This window comes from Dermacentor silvarum, chromosome 9 (assembly GCF_013339745.2).
Source record: "Dermacentor silvarum isolate Dsil-2018 chromosome 9, BIME_Dsil_1.4, whole genome shotgun sequence".
In the NCBI taxonomy this organism is placed as follows: Eukaryota; Metazoa; Arthropoda; class Arachnida; order Ixodida; family Ixodidae; genus Dermacentor; species Dermacentor silvarum.
The window spans coordinates 73,134,278-73,157,340 of record NC_051162.1 but is presented as its reverse complement, the minus strand read 5'-3'; the positions used below and the strand labels follow the sequence as shown (position 1 = coordinate 73,157,340).

General features: G+C 42.7%; 1 protein-coding gene across 1 annotated transcript; it reads left to right on the top strand.

The window, feature by feature from the left end:
- The first annotated feature begins 4,109 nt into the window (after positions 1–4,109).
- Positions 4,110–20,055, top strand: LOC125939838 (deoxyribonuclease-2-alpha-like). The gene is made up of 5 exons (XM_049655313.1): positions 4,110–4,175; positions 7,201–7,273; positions 13,352–13,525; positions 15,489–15,683; positions 19,796–20,055. The coding sequence occupies exons 1-5, from the start codon at positions 4,110–4,112 to the stop codon at positions 20,053–20,055; spliced, it is 768 nt and encodes a 255-aa protein (XP_049511270.1).
- The last annotated feature ends 3,008 nt before the right edge of the window (positions 20,056–23,063 follow it).

The following is a 23,063-nucleotide window of genomic DNA, read 5'->3' as shown; positions in this document are numbered from 1 at the left end:
GTTCAGTAATTACACACAGATGATTTGCGGCTTTGTTCAGGGGCAGACGTGAGCTTTTGGGTTGGTGCTTGCTGCTAAGTTTTGTGCAAGAATATTGCTAGGAGCAGGAACCACTAATGCGCAATCACGAGCAATACACACACACATCCGTTTTTCAGAAGCTGACGTTAATCACGGGTAGCGCGAGGGTCTCTGCGTTGACATGACGACTCCGCCGAATCCCGAATACTGCATATGCGATGACAACAGCTATAGGGGCTTGTTGATAGGTCCTCTTGTAATTTGTTTAACCGCAGGTAGAACGACACAGGCATAAAACACACACGAGACAGCACACAACGCTGAACGACGACCTGCGAACAGCTGTTTACGTCCGCCATTTCTCCTCGTATTGAACTTCACAAACCGCTGTTGCGCACTCCAAAACAAACAAAACTTTGAAGCGTTTTGAAATTACAAAACGCACGTATTATTTGATCCTAATAAAGAGAGGTCAATTATATTATAACGCGCACGTCTTTTTCATTACATTAAACGAATTTATGCGGCGTGTGCGACAAAATCTGGCAGCAAGCAACCTTGGGCGTCGCATAATCGCATTGTTGACATCGCACTATGTGAAATGGCCGTTGCGAATTTCGCATCTGCGAAAATCGCAGCTGCGATAATCGCAGTGCCAAATCGCACCATGTGAAACAGCCTTAAAAACGGCATGAGCCGCTGCGGCGCCCCCGTGCGGTGACAGTTGTCGAGGATCGGCTGCGAAAAAGCGCTAGCAACGCGCCAGGACAGTCATCGAGCTTTGACAGCGACTAAAATTGTTTTTCTTTTTTCTTTCCTCTTTGCTGACCTGTACATTCTTTATTGCACGATGTATTGGACCGGCCCCTAGCCTCTTTACGCTATCGGTCCAAATAATCACTGTATATGCAGTTTCTGTTCATCAAAAATAAAGTTCCATTGATTGATTAAACATGTTTGGCCACTAACAGCCGAGAGAAAACGTGAGCTTATCTTCTGTTATAAAATATGAATAAATGTTCATGTGTTTCAGGTTCATTATATACAAACTACCAAAAACAATTCGAAACAAAAATTGTGGCACGCTTACTGGAGAAGAAATGGCGTATTACGACAGCAAGTACAGCGCATCCCAATCGCAAACGTGGACTATCCTTCCTAATGGCATCTTTAGTCCACTATTGAACCCGGTTCATGAGACATTACAGCCGATATACAAACAGACGCCTGTAAGTAAACCAACGTGTAATATACAGTTCGCTTGCAATAAAAACGCAGACAATTAATTTTATTGGTGCGGTATCAACAGATCGAATTCGCCAAAATAAACAGAACTCCGTCACTATAGTTAGAACATTCGTTTTAAACAATGCCCCATTCAGTCGCGAATTCAGGCGCCATACACACTTTGGCTCAGGCTAAATAAGTTCACTTGGTGTTATACTGACCAAAGAGCAGACTCGGGCTGAAATTAGTCTGATGCTTATGCCTTAAGTTAGGTTATGTGCGGTTTACTCAGCACTCATTTTTTACTATTTTTGTTGTTTGTATGTGTCTGCAACTTAGCGCTAGTGGGAGAAATAGATGAGGGATAATCCCCATTTGCGCGAAGTTGCCCTATTCAGAATGCAAGACAAACTAGTCATACAGTGAACTCTTCTAAGGTTCACTCAGACCACAAAACCCACAAACATTCACTCTGATTTCGTAAGCTAAAGCGTAACGTAGAGCCTTAGGCGTACCACGGAATCACTGACTCCCGAAGACCCTTAAACTAATGAACTCAGACTGTTTTATACAAAACGTATGTTGCTCCAGCTGGCTGACCCCCACCTGCTCACACTAAGGTTTCTTCATGAAGGAGATGTGAGGGCCTGAATTCAAACACAAGCTTTTCGTAAGTAAGGAGTGTCCGCGATTGTGCGTCAAGGCATATGTAGTCTCCTATCTTGAGAGAGAGAGAGAGAGAAAGAAAGGGAAAGAAAGACAAGGAGGTTAGCCAGTGAGAAATACCGGCTTGCTACCCTGTACTGGGGAAAGGGGTAAAGGGAATGAAAGGTGATAGAAGAAACAAAAAAGAAATTAAGAAAATTAAATAAAAAATAAAATAAAATAAATAATTAAAATAAAATGAAATTCGCGCAATAACGCGACCCTACGCGCTACAACAGGCTCCTATCTTGAAATCCCTATACTAATGAGGGGGCGAACGCGAGAATCGCGCCTATTTAAAAAATCACTGCCTAAGCATTCTGTTAACCAGCGGCGCTGAAACGTGCGGCCCCGGTGTTTTATCACTGGGTTAATCCCAACGGTAAATTTAAGTCTTTCTCAATTATTGGTTACGTCTTTGTGTTTCTTCATGAGGTTACACACATGTTCGGCTGCGACGGAGAGAGCGACGTCATTGACGGTATGCCCGCAGCCCGCCTTTGTCGCATTGCCACTTGCGATTCTTCAAAATTAAGTTGCTTCAAAATTAAATCTGTCCGTCACGACAGACAACGAATGGCTTTTACCCCCTTAAGCAATGGCTCATGCACCCGTGAACGCGGCCTCCCTATTACGACGACAAAAGAAAACAGAAATTCTACGTTCGAATGATGAGCGGCAACGGAGCCAGCTACTAGAAGAAGATGACGACGCTCGAGCCATCGCTGATGATGATAGTTCCTGCGTACAGACGACAGATGAACGAATCGGCTAACCATACACAGCTTCACTGTAAAAACCTTGTTAGGTTAGAGTGGACTTCTGAACGCGCGTAGAAATTTTGTCTAGTGGAATTTCAAGACCCTGAAATGTATGGGACAAGGGTAGTTAGTTGGCGACAAGTGATGCACATTCAGAGAGTGAAAACTATACATGCACAAGAAGAACGGGAACGCGAACTCCCGCGCCCTGAGCGGTTAAGATAAGGGCACTTGTGCAGCACATATTTTTACGTTTAATTATAGAATCAACCAATACGCCCAGTGGTCGAGAGATGTGGGAATAAACTGGCAGGTCTCATTGGCCTCACGATGTCGTACCTGTGGTAGCAGGTCTTACTTCAGCTTCGATGTGCGTCTGCAGGTGGAAAGAGGAACATGAGAGTTCTGAAACTGCGTTGGTTCACTGCTTGAATTCGCGAACCAAGCTTTAACAGCTGCGCCGCCATTCGCCGTCGAGAAAAATTTCCCCTACAGATCTGGGCCCGTGTTCAAGAACATTTACGTTTCTGAGGCAGATATCACTAAAAATATGTCAAGCATCAGCAATGACTGCGATTCGCTCAAATGAAAAATTCTAGCGTGAAAGTTTTTGCGAATATGCGCCCTACTGACCATAGTATCCAGAGGTTGCCTTCGTTTCCACTCTTCGTGTTCTTCTCTAGCTTCCAAGCAATGAATTCTCATCTCAATAGCTCCAAGAAATTTGTGTATGCACGGTACGAAGGGATGTGAGTGGGGCAAAAGAGCAGCCTACTCGGTTAAGCAGTGTGCCAAAATATGTTTCAGTAATGTCTTCTAATTTATGTGGTAAGGTAACCGAGGCACCGTGCTCGGTGCCGTGAATTTAAGAGACAACTTTTCCAGTGGACTATCATGCTCTCAGCAAACACACAGAGTAAGGGTGTTCAACGGTAGAAAGGACACGTCCGCCTTTGTAAGCGCAAATGCACAATGTCGAAATCGCAGTAGTAAATCGGAAGCCCGAGGGTGTCCGAGTGCCTCAAGTGGAGCAGAATAAATAAGAGAAATGACAGAAACAGAGGAAACGCCACAAGAACGCACTGCAGACGAAACGTGAAGGTACAATTGCGTAGTTCCTGTTAACTGTAGGCCATGCTTCCCACTCGGCGCCAATCTGTCCGTGTTTTCATGCACTGGGGATAGACACATGGCAAAACATGTTGAGACACTACCACATGATGATAAGTTGCCATGAAGTAGGCTGTGTCAGCGGAAGACATGTGAGCAATAAAGTTCCAGGAAAGGAGAGATCCAGTGGGCCTCAGGAGCGGAATGCTAACTTTGCAAGCCAGCATATTTTATTCTCCTCTTGGTATCACCGGTGGACGATGGAATTGCAGAAGTGCATACAAGATGTGGAGACGTATTGATAACTACGTTCACGCTCCAGTGTGCTGGCGCAAGCTGGCGCTCAAGCGAGTGAAGCTTTGTAGCTGCATCTGCTTCGACAATCGTACTGGTACGCTACAGAAGACATCATTTTGGTAAGGTCGGAGGGCCTCACCTTGACTGTTACTAAATTGATACAGCGACCCAGTTTCCATTCATATATTATGTTCTGTTTCTTTTCACCACACAATCGACAAAACAACGAAAAGCAAGTCTGGCACTAGCTGTTTATCAGATAAACCTGTGGCTTGGCGTGGCATTCAGAAATGAGCATGCATTTCACATTGACATGGCCCAAAGTGCGGCTTGAAAAAAAAAAAAACAGCGGCGAAGCGATGGTCAAACATCTTCTATTGTCGTTGCTACAGTGTGTCCGGAAAAGCACTCTCGATTCCTCTTGAGGAACTGAACTATTGCCCCTCGGCAGTATCTAGAATTCTCAGACATTGTATAAAACTGTGTTCTGCAGGCAAATACTTAAACATGTTCCTCCGCTACAGAGGACGCGCTTATTGTGTGCGGACTCAAAAAATTGTGCTTTAGTTTATCCGCACATCTTTCCTTCTTAATGCTTTACTGCATAGTATGTACTTCTATCACACTTCATTCCTTCTTTTTTAGTTTTCCTTAGCACTCAGTGGCGAGCTCGTATATACACAAAACAAGCCTGTGTTTAACTTTCTTTTTCGTCCCCCTTCTTCAAGCTAGAAAATCGTCTTCAAGCATCACTTGCCGCATTGCTTGTCATCTATCAGTGATCGTAACTTTTTTCTGTTTTCTGTGCTGCAACACGCCGTAAGGTACCTCTAATGAAACTGTTGAAAGTAGGTGGAAAGTTAATCTGACATGTTTTATTAGCTGTCACCTTACAAACGTTGTAATTCAGTAGGGAAGGCAACTAGATTTTGGGAGTGCACTGGCTTGCAATTTTTTGCAATATTTTGCAAGATGGCTTTGGAAGCACATACACGCCAAGGGATTGCGATATTTAGGCCAATACTTTTAATACACCAATGTTCATAAATACGCCAATATTCCTAAGAGTTGATCATACGTAACGTTTTCTTTAAAGTTCCTCAGTACACTTACGAGTTCATCGGTCTGCAGGCAAATCACCATCAGTCTTATTATATATTTTTATGTTGCGACGAAAGAGTCGGTGGGACGTTGGTGATCGTAGAAAATGTTTAAAATAGCTTTTCCCAGAACAGCACTTTACATGTTGCAGGAACTGCATTCATTGTTCTTTTGAGTTGCACCAATGTGTATTTATTCATGCTGACTCCATAAGTTATTGAAATTCTTGCGCTCCTTTCGCAGAAAAATATTTCCTATTTTGTCAGCGAACAATGAGTGCGCAAACGCTACGTAAATGAAAATGCGCAAGTGCGCGGGACAAGAAAATATACAACAAGAATATATGCACATCTTACGTGCTAGGAGCACATAATTGTCAAAAACAGTAAAATATGTAGACCATGTACAGACACATATATATATAGACCTCCACAGTTCACCTGCAAATTTGGCATCATACATTTTAGAGGTTTGATTCAAAATACAGCTTACTTCTTCACATGCCCCTACTCAGGCTCTTTATTCAACAGATCACATCCACAGATAGGCAGTCAAATTCCACTCACATAGATAAGTTTGTATAAAAATTTTCCCAGAGTCCCATTCTCTATGACGTGGACTTTGCATGGCACATCGTATCATGCGCTCTAGAACACAAGAAACGACGTGTGATTCATGCTAACTTGAGTTCAAACCAACATGTTAGAGAGATTTAACGTGTCTCGTTTTCTGGTTAATGCAAGCGGACTGGGCGTTTTAACAGATGAGTGTAGACGCAGACGTCAACTGCCTGCACGGTGCAGCCACCCGGTGGCGCTGAGCTCAACCTGCCAAACACAGCTAATATTGCAGTACCCAAGTGTATTTTACTTTGATGCTGGGGGAAATTGCCCACAGCAACGCGATTTGCTCAACTTCTAAAAATTTACACCAGAAGCAATGCAGTATTTATTTATTTATTTATTTATTTATTTATTCAAAATACCCCCAAAGGCCCTCATTATGAGGGTATTACATGGCGGGCGGGGGGGGGGGGGGGGTTACAGGCACACAGGCACTCGTCATAGATTATACATCATATCAAAAACAAGAAAATATAACAAAAGTAATAAAAGAGTGAAACAGAGGTAATATACAAAATAAGTCACAATTATTTCAGACAAAACATTAGTACATATTAGGACAACATAAGGCAACTGCAATGAAAAGTAAAACAGTAACAAACATCGAAAACACTGTAAAAGTCCCAACATAATAATACTAAGAGTTTTTGACAAGTCGTGAGCGAAATAAATCTTGAAACTTGGAGTATATAGAATACCTAGAGCTTTCGGACCCCTAATCAAATTATTTCCGTAATTGCATGAAAACAGTAACCATAGAGCGGAGAGATGTACACGGAAAATAATTAATATTTATATATAGTACTAGCAGATATTACCACGTAAAGACTCTGTTAACACTTCATCATTTCTGGGGCTATTAGTAGTGGATGTGATCTTTTCCTGGGCAGAGAAAATTCATGTATGTAGTTGACAACAGGGTCTTTATTTATCACTACATTAGATAATTATCCACATCGCGCACTCCTATAGTGGAATGTGCAGACAATCTGTTTTCTGCGATGTCCTCTCACGTGGTGGGACACATTCCGGAACATAACGCGTCTTTAAAAAATCCGACATGGAAAGTTCGCACCCAGGGAAATAACTTTGATATAAAGTCTAGAAGTTACAAATTTATAGGCGTCTCATAAAAGAAATGCGATAACCTGTGGAGAACTTTTAACTCTTCCGTGAACATGACTAACTACATGAAACTATTTGATTTCTGCGCAACTCTGAGGAAAGCAAGAAATTTCTGATAAACAACGCAGGGGTTCTAGAATGAAAGCAGTTCTATTAGGATTCTACAACGGCTTTCACCGTGTATAACTCGAAAATTTCCTGCGTGATCTGTTTGATTCGTTTTACTTCAGGGTGTCGCATACCTTGCGTACAACGACCAGGTGCCAAAGGAATTCACTGGTACACGAGGAGGACACTCAAAAGGTGGGTCCATAATTTCATGGTCGCATGCAAAATGTAATGCCTACATTCGATTGGAAAAATTAGAAGGACATTCATTGTGTTTTGGCTCGAGGCATCGTAATGTAGCGTGGCTATATCTAGCAAGATATGTTCCTATTTCACAGCAGTCCGCGTTTGGAAATGTCTGACGTCTATTCGCCGGTGTGTAGCAACCTCTTCGCATAACCTAAAGCATTGAGCTTTGTGGCTCTTGGCCCATCGTTGACAGTGCACGACGCTTATTTCCATGTTTCACGTCAAGCATGTGCTGAGGATAAATTCGGCGATTTTCTGCACATCCAAGTCTTTCTTCGTCAGTGCACTTTATTCTGAGCTGATTTCCACTGTTATGTTGAGATGCATATTTGAGGCATCCCTGCCCGTAAATAAGTTAAACTCTTTATTAGCCATTTTCCTGCTCAGACTTTTGCGTGACGCCTTCTGTTTAACCGGTGTTGCTTATTCGTCAACATTGCCATGGTTGCGGCTGGAAGCACTTCGATGGCAAATATTTCATTTCATTTCAATTATTTACTCTCAGGGCCGTTCGGTGTTACAGAGAGGAGTGGGTATACGAGAATACGAGAATAAAAGAATACAACTGGGTATACAAGAACACATTTGTAGTAGGCAGATTAATGAAGATGATCATATACAGTAGACTTGAAGTCTTCGGGTACTGCGATGGACATGATGGAGGCAGGAAGGGGGTTCGAGTCCGCACCAGTCTTCGGAACAAATGAATCAAAATAAAGATTAGTCCTGCAGCTTGGCACGCCAACTTTGAACCGGTGGTCCATGTGGGATGAAAAGTAAGTGGGAGTAATAAAAAGTGATTGCTTTAAAGATTCATTGGTGAAATATATTTTGTGATATAGACAAACGAGAAATAAGACGGCGTAAGGAAAGGTCAGGAAGATCTAATGTTTTCTTCATAAGCGTTATACTGTCTGAACGAGAATAATTGGAAAGTATAAAATCAACAGAACGATTTTGGATGGATTCGAGGACTTGTATGAGTGATTTGGTGTGGGGATCCCAAACGGAAGAGGCATACTCTAGTTTCGAGTGCACAAGAGTATTATATAGAAGTAGTTTTAGGGACACAGGAGCCTTGGAAAAATTACGGCGATGGAAACCAAGTGTGCGGTTAGCATTATTAGTGATATGTGCAACATGTGCTTTCCATGATAGGTTGGCAGTAATGTATACGCCAAGATACTTATAATCAGAGACTGAAGTTAAAGAAGAGTTATTAAGGAAGTAGGTGCATGAAGACAGGTTAGTCGTCCGCATTATTCTCATTGCTTTGCACTTACCAATATTTAGTTTATTAGACCAGGTGTGACACCAAGTGGAATGTTATCCAGATCAGATTGAAGAGTGGCTGCGTCAGAAAGTTTAGATATTCGTCTATATAATACAAAGTCATCAGCGTAGAGTCTAATTTGTGAGTCAATGGAATCAGGAAGGTCGTTCATATATATTAGAAAAAGCAAGGGTCCTAATACAGAGCCTTGGGGAACTCCGGATGTTACGGGGCATGCAGGTGAGTCACAGTCATTAATTGAAACGTACTGGGTACGGCCCTGCAAAAAGCACTCGATCCACATCATCAGATTAGGATCAAGATTTAGTTTGCCAAGCTTGAAAAGTAGTAGTTGATGTGATACAGTATGAAATGACATCGCAAAATCTGAAAAAATGCAATCCACAAATGATGAGCAATCCAAAATAGAAAACAAATCATTGGTAAACGCGACCAGTTGAGTTTCGCAGGAGTGGTGTTTGCGAAAACCATGCTGATTAGGTGTGAAGAAACAGTTCGACTCGAGATGCAACATTAGGTTAGAAGATATTATACGTTCAAGCAGTTTGCATGGAACTGATGTTAATGAGATAGGCCTGTAGTTGCGGGGGCTATCAACATCGCCAGATTTATGCACCGGAACGACCTTTCCCACCTTCCAGTCGTCCGGCAACGTAGCGCTCTGCAATGACTGCGAAAATACATACGACAGTATAATGGATGAATAAGTCTGGGTGTTTTTCAAAAACTTCTAGTTAATACCATCGGTACCAGCTGACGATGAATGTTTCGCAGTTTGAATGATTTTAGAAATGCCTACCCAGTCGATAAGAATAGGGTCCATTTGAAAGAAGTTAGGTGCAGAAATAATAGGAAAGGTTATTGGTGCAACTTGTGAAAAACATGATGAAAATGTGTCATTGAGCAAGATACAGCACTGTTTATTTGAGACAAAGAATCCTCGATCGTTCTTCAAGCGAACTTGATCAGATTCGCGCATGCTGATAACATTCCAAAATTTGCGAGGATTTGAAGTAAGTAAAGAAGGAAGGGTTGAATGAAAATAATAGTGTTTAGCACCGATGAGAGCACGTTTAAATTCCGCGGCGCTAGATTGATAAGCCAACCCTGCTCTGTCAGTCATAAGTTTCTTGCAGAGGCGGAACATGCGCTTTTTCTTGTTTAGTAGACGTTTTGACGATAAGTTGAACCACGGCGAACGTCTCTTGCTAGATATTCTTCGCAGCGGAATATATTTATCGATGAGCGCTTTGACTTGTGTTTGAAAAAAACACCAGTTCTCTTGCACTGTGCGCTCCCAGAACTGCGGAAAGAACTTGTCAACAAACTGTTCCAAAGCAGTAACAATGGATTGAAAGTCTGCTCTCCCGTAATCGCGGATTATTTTCGAATGTTTCGATCTGCGGCGCGAGCGCGATGGCGTAGTAAAGTGGATTGTAAGGTGGTCACTTAAACCTGGCAGTAGGGTTAACGAAGAGACAGAATCAGGATAGTTGGTGAGCACAAGGTCCCGTACATTTGCACATGAAGGGGCAGCGCGAGTTGGTTCTTGTACGATCTGGGAAAGAATTAATGTAGAACAGACGTCAATGAAAGCTATACACTCGGATGAATTAGTTGTTGCAATGGGGTTGGAATCGTTCCAGTGAATACCTGGAAAGTTGAAGTCACCCAAAAGAAAAATTGGCGCGTTCGGGTGCCGATACAAAGCTTTGTTCAGACAATCGTAGACGTGGGGCTAGAAAGCAGACGGGGAGGCAGAAAGCAGAGGCCGATAACATGCACAAACAATGGCATCGTGGTAGTTTAAGGTAACGCATGTATAGAGAAATTCATGCTCTGATTGGATAGGGACAACGTAAGAATTTATGCCTGTAGAAACGGCAATCAAAACACCGCCCCCTGATCGGTCACTTCGGTCATTTCTGCACACTGTATGTTTCTTTTCACAAGAAAAGAGTTCACAATTCTTAACTTTACTTGACAGACAACCAAATCTCGGTTAAAACAACGATATCGGCTACGCACGTGTCCATTAAACAAAAGGTATCATGCTTCTTTAATATACTTCTGATGTTCGCAAGAAGGAATGAATAGTCGCCGATGTGCTTCGCCTGAACGGCCGCTGATTCCTAAGTCGAAGTACTATGAGGGGGTGGCACAGTGGAAGTTGTAGCATCATTGGAGGCATGTGCCCGAGGAAAACCAGCAACGCGTTGCGGATCTGAGAAAGATACGTGGTTACTAGATGCAAATGCGCTAGGGGAATCGATTTCACAGGCGTTATCAGTTTCTTTGCAGAAGACGTAGCATTTCTTCTTTATATATAATCTATTATATCTTAGGTTGTAGGGTTGTGTGGTAGCCTTGGCGAAATCTATCAGCTTTTTACGTATCTGCCTCGCTGCTTTACAAAACTCCTCCTGTAGAGCGACTCCCGTTTTTTTTCAGTTTAGACCTCTGTGCTAGAACAGTCTCTCTTTTTTTAAACGAAGCAAACTTCACAACTATAGGACGATTTCTGCTGGTAACAAAAGAGCCAAGTCTATGCGCTCGTGAAATTGTGTCTGCAGGAAGTTCTAAAGATAGATGCTCTGCAAGGATAGCTCGTACGGCTTCTTCAGTGTGAGCCCAGCTTTCTGAAAAAGTTGTCTTTCATTCCGTACATAGTTGGGTTTTCACGGCGCGAACGATCCTCAAAGTCGTCAAGCCGTGCCTGCAGTGCAGCATTTTCACTTCGCACTACGCGATGAACTTCGGTCGCATCCACATTGCGAGTGCCTTTCCAGAGCGCGTACTTTTTCTTCGACAGTTGTTAATCTCGTGGTGATGTCAGACACTTGTTCTTCCAATAGTTTTTGACTAGCTTTCACCTCGTCAAGTGAAAACATCACTTCAGCGTGACGTGCTTCCATCGTATTCGCTAGAGTATTTATGGCAGCCAGTACTTAGGCATTGCCTTTGTCAACTTCATCGGGACCAGGGTTTTGCTCCACATCACTGGACAATAGCAACATTTTCAATACTTGAAAGCAATCCGCAACCAAAGGTACCAAAACATGTGGGCGTTGGACGAGCAGCAAGCAGCGATTACTCGAGCGTTTAGAATGCAAGGAATATGAAGTACCAACCTGAAAGTACCACTGAAAGGCGCGAACGATGCCCGGTCACTTAAATACAGCACGTCGGATGATGTCCTCGGTGATGCGTTTGACCAGTGCAGAGGGATCACCGGTGCTGTTTCCAGGTGGAACTTGGAAACAAGTACTGGATAGTCATCCGCCGCCGTCAGCAGCACGGTGCGGGCGATAGCATTTATCTGGTGCAGGACAATAGCAGGTTGATCCGTCAAGGCAATGCGCCAATTCCAGGTGAAAGCCAGAAACTGGGTAAAGAAGAAGCATGTCTTTAGCCGCGTCTGCATTCTTGCTGCCCGCCAACGCCCACAAATATTGTAAAACGCCAAATATTGTAAAAATACGAAAATTCCTAAGAAATACAGAAGGATCACTGCCGCTGTACCTTAACATATTATTATTATATGTATTGTACATAAATAAATAACACATTTCTTTCATTCGCACCTAGGGCAAGTTGTGTTTTCGTATACTTTTAATTTCTTCATGACTTCTACATGGTATACTACACCTAACATATATGTTCATGGATGTTTTTTGTGCTGCATTTATTGCTTTGTTCAGGTGCGTGGAATTCAAAAGTCAGGCGTTAAATCGTGAGTCATGTAAAGCAAGAGCCGAGTGGTGACACTGGGAAGCAGCCAGAAAAATAAAGTTGTGTAGATCTCACACACTGTGAGAATCGATGTTACGCGAAGCATTTTGCAGAAGCATGACAGTCCAGCATTGTTTGGGATTACGTAAACCATTACCATATGAACCAACCGACATGTTTGTGTTTATTGAGTTGTATGTGTGGGTCGCGAACTTACGCGCGTGAAACGGCAGCAGCGGCATAACGACCACGTTGAAGGCAAGATTTCTGGAACGAATGACATGCTATGGTACGCTAGTTCTTCAATTATTAGCGAAGCCAAGTAAACAACTGCAGAAATTTATCCACGTAGCCGGAGCAAAATCAGTGACGATTAAGTTATTGTTAAGAAGCGCATGTGAAAGTATACACCAAAATACTGGAAAGCCAAGCTAACTTGTAAATGTTGCTTTTGCCAAAAATGCAACTTCTTGATTGTCGTCTTTACTCGCAGTCAACAAATAGCGAGAATAAGTGGATCTGGAGGTAATAATGTTAAGCAGTATTATGCAAGATATCTTTTTTTGCCCCTTGCCTCTGCCTAAGTTCATGTGCAACATACGCCGGTGGTTCTGAAAATATTCCACATCCGATGTCACGGCCACGTGGACATCGGATGTGGATGTGGACTCCCAGCGCTCGAATCATAATCAAGAGTACCCCAAAACACACACACACACACCAGCACAGTCGCACAGCAGATCAGTAGTAGAGCATCGTACGCGTATGGAAGTAGACGTTGGTTTAGATCCCAACGGCAGCATGTGTTAATTCTAACACTTTAATTTATCTTTTCCTCAATGTATTGCATTTCTATGACATGCAATTATTTCCGCCCATCTTTCATTGTCTTTATTGTCTGTTGAATTTTCAATCTTTGCATCAAAAAGCGTCACAACGGTGTAATTGCCTATTCAGAAAAACGCTTTGCAGGGACGACCATGTTGCATTTTTCGCAGGCGTTGTCATGGCAAGCAAAAATAGCAACCGTGTCGGCACAGTGTGGTTGCAGCACAGCGTGCCGCGCTTCCTCATGGACTGGAAAAGTGGCTACCAGTACCCTCCGAGCGGACAAGACAACGGCCAACTTTTTCTCTGCCTGTCGTTGGATCTCGAAACTGTGGAAACAATAGGTACGGAGACCATTTCGGCGAGATAATTTCCTGGCGTCGGCTCGGTGATTTCGTGAAATAGATTTTGTCTGCATTTCTCGGCTCGCCTGGGTAATTTACAAATTGAGGTCTAATCAACAAGATACCTTGTGCATTCCTAACTCACGTAGGTCTGCTTTTTCTTTAGTGACGCTCACAAAACTCTAAACGATGAATGTAGATAGCACACATACACAAAAACAACTTACACAATGGGCGATTTACTGCCGGAATTTGCTCGAGTCGCGGGCTTAACATTTGCAGTATATTTCAGAGAACAGGACACACACACCAACGGTGAAAAAGTTGAATACATTCGAATGTATCTTCTGCTCGAAGTTACAATTTCAAAAACTGCACTGCCAACGTACCCGCAACATTGCTGCAGTGCACACTTTCTTCTGCTCGTGTAAACTTGTCTCCTTTGTGTTGAATATTCTGCAGAAAACATTTGGACACAACAATGGGTGCAACCACCTTTGCTTTTCTGATGCTATTCCCCCATGACCGGGATAGCTTGCCAGTACTTGTAGCTGACCCCTCAGAAGGCGTTGTTCACAAAGCAAATTCCATCGTCAAATATTTATCACGACCGAAATGTTATTCGTCGCACAATTGACATGTTACCTTGCACTCGTATTGCAGCAATACCTAAATTCATATTTTATCGGTGAAATGAGGCCCAAGGCACGGCGTGAAGCCTACAAGTGAAGGAAGAAATATTTAGTAGTACGAAAATTGCTATAGCACGCACCATCTTAGCAACGTCCAGTGGGTGACAATTTGCCTGGTTAGAAAGGATGGTTGGGGTATCATTGCAATAGAAGCGGCATTGCTTTTGGTTGTTGGCCCCATTGCAATCGCTATGCTCTAAATGTTTTCGGCACATATTCTCGTACTAATAGTACTGACAGTTTATGTTTGCACTTGCGAATGCTTACGCCTGACTGTTGCTTCCACCAATAATATATTCGTGTTGCCTTGCTGACTGCAGTCAGTTTGTTCCAGCTGCTTATTCTGGCGATAACAGTGTTCTCCAGTTCTTTAGACTTAAGTGTTGTATGCAGCATGCGCTTAGCAGATGTGAAGGCAATATTTGGTTCGCTTTGCATGGAACGCGTACTGCCTAATATCATAATCACATAATTACTATTGTTAAAAGGAAAAGTTTGACGACTGCGCTAACTTGAATTAAGAACTAATGTCTACTAAGTATATTGTTTAGGACATCCGGATAACATCTACGGTTCTTCTGACCAAAGAGACTATATGCTCTATGGCTAGTGGGGGGGTGGCTTTGTACAAACGACGGCTGGTTCGGTGCGCTTTCAAAGTGTGTCATGGTGCTCGAAGGTTTTCTTAAGCGATTGTATAGGTGTCCCACCACCAGCCGTGGGCGTGACCTCGTCGTCAAGTGGCGTGATCACGTTGCAACCGAAAGGCAGAAGTCTGCCTCGTGCGCATATGACGACTTTTCAACGGCAGAACGGAAGCCGTAGGGTAAAAACTGATAACTCATCTGGCAGGTGTGCATTCCGTATTTGTTTTAGCATAATCCGGCATGTGTCTATCAAAGAACGTTTTAAATGTTACTACTGTCAATAATATCATACTGTTAAATATGCATTGTGCAAAGCATCACGCACAGAACCATGCTATGGGGATGAATCCTTAAAAGTAAAAAGATGAGATGAATTGAATTCCATGTCAATGCGTGCTCCCTCTACAATCATGTGGTTCTTAGTGCTGTTTCACTTTCTGTTAGCGTGACCTTGTAAATATTAACATCAAATATGCGCTCCATAAGATACTAAGAAGTACATTTATGGGGTCAAGAGACATTGACGATTGTTTCTCTATTATACAACAGTAAGTTTGCATAGCGCTGCATACAAAATTAATTGTAGAAAGTGATTAAATGCAGTTTTTTCTATTTTGCCTATAGCGCACCACCTCCAAATCCAGGCTGCTAATGTTTACCAGTCCAAGCCAGAGGATTGGGCGCGAAATTTTATTGTGTTCTGGGACCTCCTGAACAGAAAGTATTATCGTGACCCAGGTGAACTCAAGGTTGATTATTTCAAAACCATCGGCGGGCAGCAAGTGTTGACAATTGCAAAGAGTCCTGCCTGGTCAAGAGGTACGCTGTGAGAAGAGGCTTTGTTTCACCATTATTTCTTTTTCCTAAAATGTTCCCAGTATATATATATATATATATATATATATATATATAATGTTCCCAATTTATACTGAATCAATACTGTACATTATAAAGGTAAAAATTATTTTTTATTCCTTTGTGCGCAAATGCTTTCACAGGGCTGTTCTGTCTTTTCTTATTGTAAGCATGAATTCGCAAGTGTTCAGAATCATCCAGTGCCTAAGCAATTTTTGTTGGTGCATTTTCGTTTCGATCGACTTGCACACCAATATAGACACATATCAATGGGTTGTCTAAAATTTCATTCGCCGTTGTTCGCAAGCAGTTTGCTCCCTCTAGACAATGTGATCTATAAGGATAATTCTTTCAATTTCTACTGCGTTCCTCCAAACCTGACAAAATCTGAAACTTCATTTTTTCATGAATAAAACAAGAAAAACATGTAGCATAGCTTTTGTTTCCACTAATTATAAGATGTGGCACCAATATAGAAAAAGTACGTAAAGAACGTTTGTTCAACAAAGCATAGTGTAAGCAGCTTTCAAAAATGCGCCCCGTTTCCTGTAGAATATTTGCCGAAGATTTATTTAAGCACTGATAATTCAAAAATATGGAAATTATTGTCGTTCCCCTATTAAGGCGACGATCTTAACAAAGCCCAATATCTGCTGTACTCTCGTAGATAATTACCAAGAGCCATTTCATAACGCAAATTGTAAAAACAGAGCTTGCCTATCTACTAAAAGCTCATTTTTCTGTTTAGGCTAATTACAATAAATTGATTGTAGTGAAAACAAGTATTCATGTATCAGCGCTTTCCCATTGTAGCGACTAGGCATCGCGTTTATCAATCATAGCCAAGTCGGCTAGCAGTATAAGTTCACTTAACGGCCCCGATGGCTGCTCACACTTTTAGAAGGAGGCGCATTCGCATCTCTCCGATGATATAACGATTTTTTCTCATATTCGGAAGCCCGATACTGGTAAAGACGCGAAAACAGATGCACAGTTGGGTTTCGTGCATAATGCATGGTAACCATTCCTGGTTTATATACCTCTTGCATAATGCCTACAACCTTGTGCGCACATTGGATTATCGCCATCGCCATCACCTTGAACAGAGACGTGTGCGGAGCGCCAATCCCGTGTAGAAAGTTCGTGGCTCGTGCGGTCTCCTACAGGTATCATTCAGTTACATACATAGAAGGTATTCACTGCATCACGTGTCCCTGCGAACAGAAACTTGGTTCTACGCAAGAGGATATGTAGAATACATTTGACGTGTTCCCGTAATCGCACCACGAATGCAGCTGTTTCGTATACACGGTTTCATGCTCGCGATAAGAGCAGCGAGCGCGCCGCCCCCAAGAAACTTCCGATCACGTGCCTTATCACTCTTCTATGTCTTAACGCATGGTTGCTTCTTTGCCAGTTACACTTTGCAGCTACGTCAGAGGGCAAAACCGGAAGCCGTGCAGGTCCTATGTTTGTAAACAGTGAAACGGTCTATAAAAACACAAAAGCTGTGACGAGAAGAGGCCTTAACTGCAGGTGCTGCAACATTTGTCAATTCTCGTGTCATTCCTGATATCGTCATACCAAATTACTCAAGAAAAGAAGCACGGTTTGCTGCGATATCTTGTGTATTGACGTATAGCTTCAGCGTCGTCATCTAGCACAGCCGCAGTGGCCTCGTGAACGCTGGGGTATTTACGCGATAGCGTTAAGGGCCCCGTGTCGCAGAAAATCTTGCGTCGGCGTCCGCGTGGTGTCGGCGTCCATTGCGGAAAAATTTTAACCAACCACCCCGACCGCGCAGGCCCTCCGCGTGGCGCAAGGTGTTAGCGAAGGAGAAATTCATCCCGAAGCACCGCGACTGAACAAAATTTGAATTTCTCACAGTGAAATCCGCCAGAGAAATTGTAAAGTACGACTTAACCACAACCAACAGACATGGTGGCGTCGGATTGTAATTTGAATGTAAGAGAAAACATAATTCTGTTACGAGGAAACTCAAACACAAACCCCTTTTCCAGCATTTCTACCATACCAACATGACGCTCTCGGGTATTTTACTTCCAAAACGCTATCCAGATGGCGCTCGCATCCTCGGCAGGTCAAATTGGGACTTCGCCTTCCTAATGCGTTTTGGACAGGCGCGCGCGTCGGTGCAATAGCAAACAATTATTAAAATAATACAAAAGGTGCTAATGCCTTCACATTTCAATATAAGATGACTTATATTGCCCCTGGCAAAACGTCTTCCCAGCAATGCACTTTTGTTTAAAAGGGAAGCCGACTTTAAGGGGATTGGTGTAAGCTTGGGCTTTGTAAGCTAGCTTTCTCACGTTCTGTGTTGCGGTGAAGCCCACTGAAACAAAAATGCGATGCGAACGGGGCCCGATAACGCTAACGATATCGCTTAAGGCGAAGCTTAAGCGTCCTCCACTTTTTCGGACCTACGATCGGGTCAGCTTGTCAGTCACCGCTGCCTGTCATACAATACTTGGCTCAAGAAACCTGACTGCTTTACATGCCTTTAGGCGAGTGAAACTCTCCTCATGACGAAGCTGTAGGTCATAAGTGCGAAAATGGGACAACTGTATAGGGACGCTTACACGTTCCGTTTAGCTGCACCTAAATGTTACAATTAGTGTGAAATATGAACAAACTGCGAGCTTGTGGCCTGCGCGGCCCACAAGCTTTCTATGTGCGTCCTGCGCTTAGCTGTAGGCCCATTCTTCAGGATGGTGGCAGAAGGCGAATGTGCGCATTGAGTTGTCGGCATTATGCGAGAGGTTTATACCGGAAACCTTCAGCAGAACTCGGCACGGTGTATAAAGCTGATACCATCTGCGACCATGAATCGTGCAGAGCTCCGCTTCAATTTGTCTATATGCAGCTATATGTGTTGTTGTTAATGCTTCCTATGTCATTTTTTACTTTACTAGTGTATTTATTTTAATTCACTACCTTATTGCCTTATGTATTTAGACGTGTGATCTTATATGGCACCTTCTACCTTCTGTAACGCTATATATGACCTTGAAAGTATGGCTATAAATAAACTAATAAATATGTAGCATGATACTGCCAGTGTGCCGTGTAATTGACATGTGTTGTCCTGAAAGTGTGCTTTCCCTATGTGAGCAGCGCGTTGAGTCAAACTACGCTGATATGTTTCACAATGCCGTCGTTTAAGCTTATAAGACGACACTTCACCGCAATGGCCCGAAATGTGTTTTGCACCCGAAGGGCATTAATTCAATTTGGTCACGGTGACGCTTCTGCAATGATACTTTCTTTCGAAAACGGGCTTTCCTTCCGCATCTTAAGTGGCTTCATTTAAGCCTTATAGTACACCAACGCAAGAAATCCTCGACATATCCTAAATATTCACCCCTGGTTTGTCCTTAGCATTTACCCACCGATTCGACCGTAATACCACGCTATATTGAAAGCGCAACTGCAAAACAATGATGGAGACCATCACGTGCGCCCTAAAAAGCAAAACGAGAATGCGTGATCGGGATGATCAATAAAGATAAACTCTATGTAGCTCGACAACTCCTGAAAATTCCTAAAATAGTCCTACTTCGAAGAGAGAGCGATAAAAAGCGAGCTCTTTAAAAAATCTTTGAGTGGATTGCCTGACGGACTGTCTAACGTCCTACTCTAGATGACTCCAGATGGATATGATGGAATGAAATGATCTGCATAGTGCCCATATCGTGCACCACATAACAGAACACATAACAGCGCTAAACATACAAACTCAAGTATCTCATTAAGACCAAAACACTAGAGTCATACAAAACTGCCGAATGTAGAAAAGAAAATGCGCCTTTCGATTTCTTTCGTGGCTCTCCTTTCCATGCAGTCACTTTAAAGAAACCCCATCTAATGTAAGTTCGTACCGTAATGTTCACACTTTGATTTTTTCGAGTTCTTTCTAACGTCACATTACTCGCCATGACCATGTAACCCCCAAGCGCTGTAGGACTATAAATATAGACTATATGAAATCAATAAATAAATACCATATCAATTTAAAATTTGAAATTTTTTATCGATTTCCAAACCCATCCCAGATATATACGTGCAGGACATGAGAAATGAAGTCGGCGACAATATCACGGTCCAATCTTGGAGAAACGGCGCTGGTACTGCGCAAGAGAAATATTGTACTAGAGAGTACAGTGTCACGGATGTCCAGGAGACACGTATTAAATCATCCGGCAAAGAAGATTGCTTCGTAACCACTGTGGACCACAGCAAGTGGTTTGTAGCACACAATAAGGAAATCTTCTGCTTCTCTTCAATGAACCGCATGGTGAGCCTGTCGTTTTAGCAATCAAATATTTAAAATTTCGTGGCCAAATGAACCCGCGCATTATCTCATAGAGATGACACCCCTCTTTGTAGTTGTTAGGATTTCCACCTGGCTAGTCTTCAACCTGCGCGACCGGTTTTTCAATCCATGTGCCTGCTAACAGCTTAACCATCATACCGACACGCCGCGTGCAGGTTTGCCGGATCTCTCTGAATCAGTACATTAAAATCAGCATTGTAAGCACTCTGTCCGGGGCTCATTATTAGCATACAACTAAATTGACGTAGACAACTTCGTTCCCTAGTACCTAAATTATGTATGTAATATACCGGGTGTTCAAAGTTAGGCTTTACGAAATTTTTAACTTGCGTATAGCAGGTAGCCTAATTCTTATCGTTGAGCTGGCTTCTTCGTAGAGGAGGACATTAGTAGCACGAGAAATCGAAATGCAGATTCAACTAATTACCATAAACTGACTAATGAACTTCGTAGTTAATAACTTTACGACACATATTGCAATTTACTAATTGTAGCCGGTGAGTTTGCAAGACGCATCCACTTGAAATTAATTTTCAGGAATGACACCAGTTTCGACATATTTCGACAAGTGTGGGACGAAAGACATGGGCGTTCTGGTTATTTTCGTGCTTCAATGTAAAAAGTAAGTGGAGCAACAGTGCATTTCTACGGCGTGTTTGATGGCGCATATCTCAAAACTGGTGTGATTAAGGAAATTGATTCCAACTGGATACGCCTGACAAGCTCACCGTCTACAAATCGTAAATTTCAATATGTGTCGTAAAGTAATTAACCAGGAAGTAATTAGCAAATGTTTGTTCAAGTTGAATGTGTTTCGATTTCTCGTGCTACTAATGTCCGCCTCTTCGAATAACCCAGCTCAGCGATAAGAATTATGCTACCTGCCACAGGCAATTTATAAAAATTTTGTAAAGCTTAATTTTCAACGCCCTGTATATAAAGTATATATGTACTTTGCTGACCTCTAAAATTTCAGGTATTGCTTGTTCTTAGTAAGCCTTTGATATGATTTAGGGATAAATTATTTGCAACAGCCATGGCACGTAGATTTAATTTCAAAGTGTATCGCAATTAACCAGGGCCTTTAAATAATTTCAGTCATACGAAACTTGTAATTGGCTTTATCACCAGTAGATTTACATGAAGTACCTTTTTTGAGAAAGAAACATGCATACATACACACATTGTCTAGGTGCTGGTTTTGACTCGAAGCTTTTCGTGAGTGCGCTTCCATGCTTTCTTGACCATGATATGGTTGCTGGCTGCTGCTCCTTAAAAATATTTTCAGCGGGCCTAGTTTGTGTATACTTGAAAGGGTAAAAACAGTGAATGAGGAAAACATGGCACAAAAGAAAAGCGGGTAAACATCGAGCCACAGGAAGCGCTTGTTTCGTGTGCACCCCCTCCCCCCTTTTTTTCTTGGCAAGGTTATTTTTGCGGTCTTTATTCATGACAACCATTATTGCTGCTACTGTCTCACTAAAAAGCTCACACCTCAAAAATATTTATTATGGGATCCAATCTCTCTGCACAATAGCCTGATGCTCTAACCATTAGGCCACGATTGCAGCTGTAATTCTGTCATGCAAACGGCAACTAGCTCTATACATGTCCTAGAAATTCTAACTGAATACCCGTAATCTCCCAATTTTTATGCGTCATACAAGTCATGCAGTTTTCTTTTCGAATTTGTCTTTAAAGTATGTCAGGCACGTTGTTTGCCCTTCCTTCGTTTAAGCTGTTGGAACGTTGCTATTGATGAACAGTAACTTTTTAGTCTGTAAGTTAATTACAGCCTTCACAGAAAGTTATTTACTCAAGCGTTTCATTGCACATACTGCCATTATCCGCAGTGTTTCTCACAGTTCTACTATAACTGTGTGAGACATATTCAAATTGAAAGAAAATGTCTGGCATGTTAAACATAATTTGTGGTGAAATTTTCATGTCTCTTGGCAAAATTTGGAGCATCACAAAAAATTACCGGACACCTTTTTTTTTTCCTTCTATTTTTATGCGGCAAATGAGGTTTTGTGTCCATTGTGTTTTTAGTGAACCGAGGTGAAAATTCAGTGTTTCGGTTTCACAAAAAATTATATGTATGAAAAATGGAGGGCACTATAAGTTCAATGTGCGGCGAAGTTTTAACCCTACTGGAACAATTAGGAACGTTCCAAATAATAATTTAGCCTCCTTATTTGGACCGTCACCGCTTCGTAGCTGCGGTCGTGGACCACACACATCAATGCAAAGCAAGCGCATCAATCGCCACAAGACACGTAGAAACGGCGGAGGAAGTGGCTATCGCGCTGGCGATAGCTCACACCAATGCCTCGTACATCATCAGCGACTCTCAAACGGCCGTGCGAAACTACGCCAACGGCAGAATCTCCCCTGAGGCATTGCGGATCCTTAATACAGGCAAAACTTATGAGGCAGACAAATGCGTACAAATTCTCTGGATCCCAGCCCACACATCTCTTGATCAGCGGGAGTTCAGTCCAAACGAGGTGGCGCACAACGTGGTTCGAGGTCTCACGTTCCGAGCCGGGTTCGAAGAAGCAGCCACTCGAACGGACACCTCCGCGGTGGTGTGGGAATGGGACGATCGGCTCACTAAATTCTGTGACATTACTCAACATTATCGAATGCAAAGGCTTGAGTATCCACCACCTCACCCCAAGCTCAATAGGGCCCAGTCCGTTCAATGGCGGCAGCTACAAACACGAACATACACGAACCCTGTCATCATGAACCATATATACCCCGAATTATATACAACCAATCTATGCCAGTATTGTAACACCAGAGCCACACTAGATCACATCCTATGGGCATGTCAAGCATTAATCAGCAATACTGGGGTCGCGGCCTCCAATGAGGGCCTTCGGGCGCGTTGGGGGACTGCGCTGCTCAGTTCAGGCCTGGACCAGCAACTGTGGGCTATCCAGCAGGCCGAGTAAGCTGCCGGGAGACACGGTGTCTCC